Source organism: Pistacia vera, unplaced genomic scaffold, assembly GCF_008641045.1.
Source record: "Pistacia vera cultivar Batoury unplaced genomic scaffold, PisVer_v2 Contig494, whole genome shotgun sequence".
Lineage (NCBI taxonomy): Eukaryota > Viridiplantae > Streptophyta > Magnoliopsida > Sapindales > Anacardiaceae > Pistacia > Pistacia vera.
The window spans coordinates 1-10395 of NW_022196328.1; the positions used below are offsets into that span (position 1 = coordinate 1).

At 34.3% G+C, this 10395-nt stretch overlaps 1 protein-coding gene and 1 pseudogene across 2 annotated transcripts; one reads left to right on the plus strand and one right to left on the minus strand.

The window, feature by feature from the left end:
- Positions 1-147: 147 nt before the first annotated feature.
- LOC116105156 lies at positions 148-4376 on the minus strand. Of its 2 annotated transcripts, XM_031391577.1 has the most exons (7): positions 3995-4376; positions 3501-3542; positions 2934-3062; positions 2586-2821; positions 1602-1638; positions 693-750; positions 148-596 (listed from the first exon to the last, which is right to left on the minus strand). In XM_031391577.1, the coding sequence occupies exons 1-7, from the start codon at positions 4130-4132 to the stop codon at positions 520-522; spliced, it is 717 nt and encodes a 238-aa protein (XP_031247437.1). In that variant the 5' UTR covers positions 4133-4376; the 3' UTR covers positions 148-519. The 2 variants fall into 2 exon arrangements, with proteins under 2 accessions (XP_031247437.1, XP_031247438.1); XM_031391578.1 differs by lacking the exon at positions 3501-3542.
- A 1405-nt stretch (positions 4377-5781) lies between these two features.
- On the plus strand, positions 5782-9252 carry LOC116105146 (annotated as a pseudogene).
- Positions 9253-10395: the final 1143 nt, after the last annotated feature.

The following is a 10395-nucleotide window of genomic DNA, read 5'->3' on the forward strand; positions in this document are numbered from 1 at the left end:
GCAATAGATTGTCTGACACAAAGAAAAACAAACAACAAACATCCATCCATTCAGACAAGTAAAAAAATAAATAAATGTAGACATAAATATTTTAAGTCAGGGCACAAGAGGCAAACTAACTAATGATAAGAACGTTGTTTGCTCCAATTCTTATTACACCAGTAATGACTATTATTATTAATAATTGTAATGTGTATAATCAATAATAATCAGTATGCATAACAAAAAAGCTTATTATTTTCTCTACAAGGGCAAAAAAATTGGCCAATTGACCGTGTTGCCAGCTTATGCATGCATGATAATCTGCTCTGTAAGTACATGACCTGCTATTGTACATATATACCCAATACTGGAGTGGACCTAGCAATACAAAATATTTCATACTCGAAACCCTCCTGGAAAATTAAATTGCCGAGGACTCGTGACTTCTGTCAACAACTAGATACTGTCAGGAAAAAAGCGGAATGATACTATTTAACAAATTGGAGCTTTGCTTTAAACAGTGGCACATTTGCTACTTCACTTCATATCCTTCCTTTCTTGCTTTATAGCTTCATAGGACACCATTACCTCCTTGAATTTCGCCTCAGCAGCCTCTGCAACAAAACTCAAGCTATAGACTTCAATATCCAGTTCATGTAAATAATACCATATTACAAGGTTTTCCTTAATAACGGTAGATCACATCTTACCTTTATTACCCTGGTTCTGATCTGGGTGAAATTGTTTTGCTTTAGCCCTGAACGCGGTCTGCAAGGATGAAAAAGGAATCTTAATATTATATCAGCTACAACATGAAAGAAACACATACAAAGGAAAAAAGCAGAACACTAACAGTTCCTCTATGAAACTTCTCTCTCTCTATCTTTTTCTTTGATACCCAGAAATCTCTGGAGTTTCTCTACATGTTCACTGAACTCTAAACTGGGAGTTACTTCTAGACCCCACAAACAAATCGGATATAATATCCCAACTAGGTCTGGCCCAGTGGAATTTTAACCTTTACTTATTGGTGGAAAACAAGGGCTTTTACCACTAAGCCCAACCCTTGGGTTTATGAAGCCTTTATCTTAATCAGTACATGGAGATCACCAAGAATTCCTCTAACAAATCATATATATGGCTCAGAAGACAAATGATAATAAATGTTTAAACATAACCATTAACCAATTCCTTGAATATTTGAATTTCTAGTAACAGTTAAAGTTAACTTCACTGATGAGCTATTCTGGCTTAAATAAACTTACAGATGCAGAAAAGGAATAACTGGCTTCTAGTACAATCAAAATCTAAATAGATAACAGAGTTACGTTTTCATCAATCACCGCAACTTCACATGACATAATAAGCGACCTCAAAGTTCAAAAAGAAATTCTAAAATAACCAAAAAACAGATGGAGGAAATAAGGATATTTTTAAATAATGACATGTCAATTTGCCTCAAGCAGAAACAAACGCTTGTTGGATTTGACCACTGTAACTTTGATTTTACAAAGTTTTAAGCACGTTACAAGAAATAAGTATGAAACTATTGATCTCTGATAAAGATGTATAAGAATTCCCTAACAGTAACATGGAACGAGTCTTAATAAAGTGCATACCTTAATCTCAGCTTCTGTATAAGGAGTTTTTCTGGACCTGTGCAATTCAAAACATATGAGATATATACAATTATCAAGAACCATGAAAACAAACAAAAGATAAAAAACAACTTTGTAGGCCAGCAAGGTCATGTATACTATCGAGAGGAAAGAAAAATTGACAAAATGATAACCATAAACAACCTAAGTACAACTCTAAAGTCAAGTGCGAATATTTTGCTTTCATGGAAAGTTTGTGGTTCACATAATTTAGATGTAGAACATAAACAAATATTTCATCCATTCTGCTTCAAGTTCCAACAATATATCTTACAATTAGATTTACAAAAGATTGTCTCAAGGAAAAAAAAGAAAACAGTTTGGCCTTGTAAAATGTATCATGAACTTCAAATCATGCTTTCTTCACACACTACAGGTGAAGTATACTCTGCATGAGAATCAAATTTACACAAGAATCTGAACAGAATTAAAACAGTCCATATCAATCATTAATTGATTTATATTTATTCTCAGCCAGTTAATTTGGGAGAAATTTTGAGATACTTATCCATTTTCCAGGAGCAAAAATGGGAAGAACGCATCCTCCTATCAACTAGACAGCAACGGGTAAGGGTTATAAAAGGGCAGTTGAAAGATGAAATAAATTCATGATAATCACAATCAAAATACACAAAGCTCTTTACACCAAGAAATTATTTGGATATTGATATATTCTCAACTCTTCAGGACGAATAGAGAGTCAAAAATAATTTTTCTCAGAAATTTCCAGAAGGGAGAGAAAGGATCAGTTAACTTATTGGAGTTATAATCTTCAACAGTTCTTGTTTATCTGACAACATAAACTCACGTTCAATCTATCTAGACCCTGTTGATGGGTAAGATATGCAAACCTAACCAGCAATATAGCCCATTCTCTCCACAATGAATCATTCTAGCAGGAGATCCGGACCTTTTTCTTTCAGGTTTTTGTAACAATAGAATTACCTGTCAAGACCCAAAATGGAGTAGTGATGTGATAATGAATAACTTCCACTGTCTCTAGGAGGCTGTCTGTAATTAGTCCTCTGACTTCTGTATGATGTATCTGTCTTCCAGTACCAATCATCCCGCTGGAAGTGGTGATTATAAGCACCTGCATCATTTTCTTTCCAGCTCTCATAGCTCCTTCTAAATTTGTTCCTTTCTCTGTTGAACACACTTTGCATGCGCCTTATTCGCTCCTGAGAAGAGCAGAATGGCCATACTATAAACAGTTTATGTAACAATGACAATATAGAATTGGTTGTGCTAAAAGCACACTGCTGACTGGCCAAGTGGACCAACAAAACTCACCACTCTCTCCATTTCTTCTTCATACTCCTCTCTCATTCGACGATTATACCTTCTCCATGCTTCCTCCTGAAAAGATGACCGGAAAGAACCGCCAGTTGCTCCCTTCCATGATGACTGTGACCTGGTTAACTTTTATGGAGCAATTATAACATAATCAGCCTGGCTAGCCAATTATCTATGAGAACAGTGACAATATATATAACATCAGACATACTTGAGAAATAAAGTACTTGTCTCCACAAGTCATATGAAAACATCATTTATCGAGCAAAAACCCAAACAACATAACACAGAGACCCTCATTTCAATTTCATCAAATTGTAGAGATAGTGACAAAAAATGCAGCATTCAAATTGCAACCTAATATAGCAATTCCTTACTTTGCCTGTATGTGTTCCTCAGAATTAGACTACAGCTATGATTCCAGAAACAGAAAAAATAAAAGAACCATCAACATCCACTAAAAAGAATTTATATTCCAAATCTGACCATTTTCCTATATAATTCCAGTCACAGAGAACAAAGAGGCTTCAAATTCTATGGTAAATGAAAAGCACACATGTCTACCTGAGAATAGAACCAATCTACAGTCTTCCGCAGCTGACCAACCTGCCAAATTGTTTCAAACATCAAATGAATGTGTCTAGCAGGATAGGTCCCAATAAAGGATAATTGATTGGCATCAATAAACCTACTTCTAAATCTTAACCAAGAAGGTAAAACGTTTACATAACTTACAACATTTTCTTATAGTTTAAGCGTTTTGAAGTACGGCAGGTAGGCAGTGGAGCAATAAGTTCTTGACCAAAAAAACCAAATCTCAATATTTATAGCCACATGTGCAACAACGATCACATTTTACAATCAAACGACAATAACTCAGTATTGATTCGCAAAATTAGACCAATGAGATTCACTTGTACGAGTCATTTAAACATCTTCACATGATTTTGAGTAAATAGAATAGCAAACTTATAGAAGTCTAACATTTGTTTCACGTTAAAGAAGAGAAATATTACTAATCGAAATTACAAATAATCAAATAAAAAAAAAAAAAATACCGCGAAGGTGGTGGCAGTGGCGCCAATTAGACCGAAGAGAAAAATTCCCCAGAGTTTGACGTCATCTTTCTCTTGATGAGGTCTGTTTGGGGACTGCCATGGGTTCTCCTTATCCCGGTTTCTATCTTCCCCTCCCATCTTCTCGGGAATTGAATTCCCTGAATTCAACGATTGCTGTCAACCGATGATAAATAAATTAGAAACCCTAACTCCAAATGCCAATGGCATACTTAGGGTTTTTCCTTTATAAATTTGGCCTTCAATGAATTCTTTTCTGCACTGCCTTAGCCTTTCCAATAAGACTCTGTCTCCCGGTAAAGAGTTCTAAACTTCCACTGAGAGAGAACAATAAGGTGAGATTGGGCCGAGGGAGGGAGATTTAGGTGCTCATTATCGGACCCAAAACAAAGAGTTCTCTAGCGCCAAAACTGCATACGTGGCATTCATTTAGTGGATGCCTAGCTGAACAAAAAAACGACGCCGTTAGTCTGGAATAGTCTAGAATGGGCTTTTGCTATTATCGGAGCCCAAATATAGCCCAATTCACTGAAAAATCCATTGAACCCCGATGTCCACTAACTGCCCGGTTCCAGTAGGACTAAATATCAGGAACTAAAACTTTGATCCAACGGACAAAACCATATTCTGAACTAGAGGTGAGGTGGGTTGTGGCGTGCCTAAAAATTTAAGGCCCATCGTGCCATGGGCCATGTCGTGCAAAGGCCTGCACAGTTTCGTGCCCTATAGTGCAGTGTCGATCCACGAAATTTGAAGGCCCAGGGCATAGCCTGTTATATATCGTGCCGTGCCTTAGGTCATGCCATGGGTTGACCCACGTGCTTTTTGAAAATATTTTATTTTAATATTTATAAATTATGGTAGTTTTGATTTATTATTAATAATTATTATAAAAATATTTTATGTGTTATATTTAATGACATTTTGTATTTATGTTAATTAAAAATATGTAATCACTATGAAATATAATAAAATAATGAGACATTGAAATATTAATTGAATTTCAATACTTTTTATTACTTATAAGTTATAATTATAAATTACAAATACAAACTTAGAAATTAGGATTAAGAATTAGTATACATCTTCATTTTCATTAATTTCTAAATTCTTAAAATCTTCAAATATATCTTCAGTGACACGATTTTAAAGTTTCAAATCTACTGCTACCAAATCTTTCATACACATAATGGCTTTAGCAACATGATTTTAAGTTTAAAATAGTAGTTACCCCTGTGCAAGGGGGTAACGAAGGGGGTAATAGCTATTTTAAAAATAGTTATTAATTTTATTATTTTATAATTTTATTTTTTTTCGTGCCGTATCGTGTCGGTTCACGGCACAGCCCATATATTTTCATGCCATGCTATGCTTTTTTTTGTGCTGTGCTGTGCTTTTTTTCGTGCTGGGCCATGCTATATCGTGCCATGGGCCGGCACGACCCGCGGCCGGCTCTATCCTGAACCCAACCACAGTCATCAAATTCCTCCTCAAACGTTGAGTCACATAGTCCAACAGTGAAGGCGTGATGTACTGATTGCAACTACAAAGTTTAGTTATAGTTAAAGTCCATCGAAACCGCTGGTTATCATTAACGATACCAACGCCCCTGTCAGAATCAGGTTTGTTACCACTAATCTCCATTAACAACCAAGTAAAGACAATTTAGATCTACACTCTCTCCCTCTCAAGTTCCAAAAATGCGTCTCTTCATTCAATCAGCGTAGGACATTTGTAGGTGCATTCATCGATTGAATTGATTGGCAGTCATGTCAAGAAGGATGGTGAATTCAACTCGACGATATGGAGACACTAGAACTGCTAGTATATTTGCCTCTTCTAAATCACGTTCTTCTCCATATTTATCCATCGGGCTCGTTGTGGTACTTGTTGTTTCCTATATAACATTTTGAATGTTTTATCATTTGAATTATATGCATCAATTCGGGCGAGTCCGATTTCTATTTATTGAATGAAATTTTTCAGGGCGCATTGCTACTTATGGTTTATTTGTACAGTGGCTCAGGTTTGCATTGAGTTGCCGATATTTTGTTTATATTGCAGTATCCATTTTATTAGCGACTTGTTCATGCATGGCAATTGCATGAGACAGCTAAAACATGATAAAGTGCATGGCAATTGCATGAGAAAGCTAAAACATGATAAAATTATGAGCGCGATGAGGAGTATTTGTGGTCAATTTTCTTGATAAGAGAGAGGTTTCTTGTATTTAAACTGTCTAGTTTGTCTATTCTTGTGGCATATAACTTACATCTTATAACTTACATCTTACAAACACAGGGAAAAGATATTATTCAGCTAATTATAATTTATAATTATAAAGTTTATGTATTGTGATAGAATTTGCAGATATTATATTTTATATTTGTATATACAGCATTGACTGAACTTTGAAATGCTTTGTGATAGGCGATAGTGGAAGATTTAAAGAAACTATAAGTAAGGTAGAAGGTAATTTGGTTCTTCTGTTTTTCATGTGTTAGACTTTCAGATTTTCGTTTCATTTAAGCATTATATGTTTTGAATTGGTTTGGTTCTCAAGTGTTGATTGTAGAGATTGTCTATCAATTTTATTAGTATGCTTTTCATGTACATCATGTGCAGGTGATTATTCATGCACAGTAGAGGTTCAGCAAGCCATTCCAATTTGGAAGAAAGCTATGGTGATAGCATGTATAGAGTTCTGCATGTTGGTCTTGATACATGTTCAGTGGTTTCTAGATTGTTAAAAGATGAGGAAACTGAAGCCTAGGCCGTGGAACCATACGATATAGAGGATGCTGATGGCATCTGCAAAGGACTAGTGCGTAAAGGCCTTGTACGTGTAGCTGATATCAAGTTTTCTCTTGCATACAGGCAAAATCATTTTATGTTGTAATTATCTTAGATGCATTGGATTACTTGTCTCTGAGATACCTTAACAATATGCTTCCAGATTTGGCAAGGGTCTCTGCTGAGGGAATTATCATATTAACAGGTAAAGGAGCTGACAAATTGTATTATGAAGTATAAATTTTTTTATTTTTTATTTTTTATGAAGTTGTTGATTAGGTGTAGAAATTGTTGTTTGTCGTGTGGTGTTTTTGGAATACTTACTCTTTTGCTATCTATCACGTGCTGTATTTTTTTTTTTTTTTTTTTTTGTTGTTGTTATGATCACTAGCAACTGTTTTCCATAAGTTGAATGAAAATGAAAATCTAGCTGATTCACTTGCCAAGATATCTATAACATAAAAAAAATGAATTTAATTGTGTATATTGGTGGAGTCACCAGATTTATTACGCATGTGCTTGCATTCGGAACTTTGAACTTCTTGCTTTCTACTTTATTTCTTACCACAATCCTTGACTATGATCATTTACGGCTGCTTTCTGTCAGATAATGGAATGACTCGAATGAAGTAGGCATATTTTATCAGAAGTTGTGTTGGAATATGATTTTCTTATAGTATCAAACACTTAAGAAATAGAATAATTTGGTATAGTATATGCGTGAACTTAATTATTTATGATAACATAATTTCAAACTACAACTAGTATATCTTCTGGATTTTAGACTTCTCCAAATTTCTGTTTCATTGAAGTATGCTTGTCTGATATTTCCATATGTTTGTCTTGTCTTCACCTGAGTTTGTGTGTCTCTGTGTGTGCATTCTATTCAAATGCTATAGATGCCAGCTTCAGCTAATTTCTCGAATAAATTCTAGACAACTTAAAAAAGTAATTTATTCTGCTCAAGAAATTTCTATGTAATGTTTTGATGTGGCAATAACATTTTGATCTTGCACAAGTAGGTTCTCCAGGTCGGCAGAGAGCTAAAGTCGCTGAGGTTTCCAAATTTGGGAAGGTGGTAAGTGGCTGTTAATTTTGGGTTCAGAATATTTTCCTAGTTACTGCTTGGTTTTATGATTTGTTAAACTGACACTGGGTGTTAAAATGGCCAAAAGTTATTTGGATTAATTTGTACAAATTTGGACCGTGTCTAGATGGATCTGGCTCGTGGATTAAATATTCAACTATTTACCAAGTGGTGCTTAAACATGGTTGCATTTCAAAGTGAATGCAATATAATAGCGCCTTAAAACTAACTTAACATACCTTGGAAATGTCTTTGAAAATCATCCATGAAATCCTTTTTTTCCTGGAAACCTGTTTAAAAGAATGCAGGATATTCACATACAACAAATGTATTTTGAGAATCATCAACTTGAGGAATTCCTTTTGTCCTGCATTGTTATATCTAGTGTATATGACTAATACAAGAAATATCTTAACAAGAAAGGCATCTTCTATTACTCAACTCGAGTCAACAGAATCTTTTCCCAGCCCCTTGGTTTCTGTCAGGTTATTGCTTTTTGTTATCTTTACCCGATGAAAGGAGGATGCCAGAAGGAAATAATAAGCAAAAGGGTAGTAGTATCAAATTGTTAAGCTTGTTTTGTTGAATGTTGTGGCTTTAAGAACTAGAATACCTAGTCCATGACTCCTCCATTGCATTTGCGTTAATGGTTTGCTAATCTTTTGACACTGAAAAGTTAGAAGTGATGATCTGACAAACAAAAGAGTAAATGCTGTTTTTCTTTTTAACTGATATTCAGAAGTGTTGTATGAACGTGTTTCATAAGAAAGAAGGTTGAACTTGTCAATGAACGGGAAAGCAATGTATTGTAAAATGTTTGGTTAAACGTGTTGTTCTTAGTTTACTAGGCTTAGGTCTTGTTTGCATTGAAGAAGGCATGTCCTTATTTTGCTGAATAGGTTATACACTTATGCATACATTTGAAATATTTACTAGCCTATATGCTTCAAGCAATTGAGTTTGAGATGCTAAATTATCTCAATAGTATCTTCTTTTCCTTTGCACCAATTGGATGCAAATGCTTCACTGCCTTTGTCGCTTATTCTTGTATGAAATTGGACACTTTTGAATTTAGATTTTTAATGAAATTGTATTTTTTATCACATATTTTTTCCCCTTGCTGTTGCTGGAAAAATTTATATTATCAAATATATATTTTTAAAAAAAATGTATTTCCTTTGTATACTACATGCTGAGTTTTCTCCTTGTGAAGGCGAAATTGAAGAGTTCTTCTTGGTGGGTACGTTACTTTGCCCAGACCAGTTTAGAAGAAAATGTAGCTGCAGTGAGGAAATTTGAAAAGGCTGTTAGAAAGAGTTCATACAACCCAAATTGTTGTTGTGACTATTTCATGCACTAGCAAGTCACCAATCGAGAAGTAATAAAGTGATGAATAAAGTGTCGAATCTCACAAGGACTGAATGCTAAACAAACAAATAAATTGATTGATCTTAATTGTTATTTGAGATAACGAAATTGATGATGTGAATTTAAAATAAAAACAAGAATTGCTAGAAATTAAAACATTTAAATAATAAAGGCAAATATCACTATATGATAAAAATGTTAAGGGTTTTGATTCTACCTAAACCAATGTTGACAGACATGCTATAAAAATCAAATTTAGGAAATTTATTGATCTGAAGATGTCTAAATCCCTCAATTTAACATAATTGTGAAATTCATTAATAGTTAGGTTCCGCTCCCGCTTAAAACCTAAACTGGCCACATAAACCTCATAAGACTTTCCCGATATCCTACTCAATCTATGATCTATGTTATTTTAATGACCTAAAGTGATTTCACCACCGGTTTATCATCACATCAATAAAACAGTTGAACATAATGAAATCCTAATCAAAAGATTTCTAATCAAACTTCACCGCCTGGTTCATCATTCAATAAGAGCCCTAAATAATTAAAGAAACATCAGATCCAAAAACATTAAGGCAAATCACACAGATTCTTGAACAATAAATTTGTTAATGCTTTAATAAAATTGAAAATCAAGTCAACATGGTCGGTAGAATCTACCCGTTAACAATAACAATCTACCCCATAATCAAAGTGATAACAATCAATATCAGTTTTGAACTCATCATCATAACAATTCCAAACTGATGCATAAAAGTAGAGTAAGAGAAAACAAAAACTGAAATCTTGAAGAATTGATCTCTAGAAAAGTATCGCGCCAACTTCTCCCGAATGAATGTGCTAGCCTCTTTCCTTTGATCTCCTCCTCCTCTTTGATGTCTTTTTTTCAAAACCTAGCCTCCTCTCCTATTGCTAAGAACCTCTCTTTTTGGTATTAAAGTTGTGAAGGTTTTATGGTAAAAAGCCACACTTAAATTAAAAATACTTGATAACAAATCTACTTGTCTTTTATGCACTAACGTAACTTTCCGCTCAAATTTTAACCATTTTTTAAGCTGAACTGGATTACGACTAAATATAAAAGTTGTAGCTCTGTGTCTTATATTTCTAATTGTTCAAGAATTATACC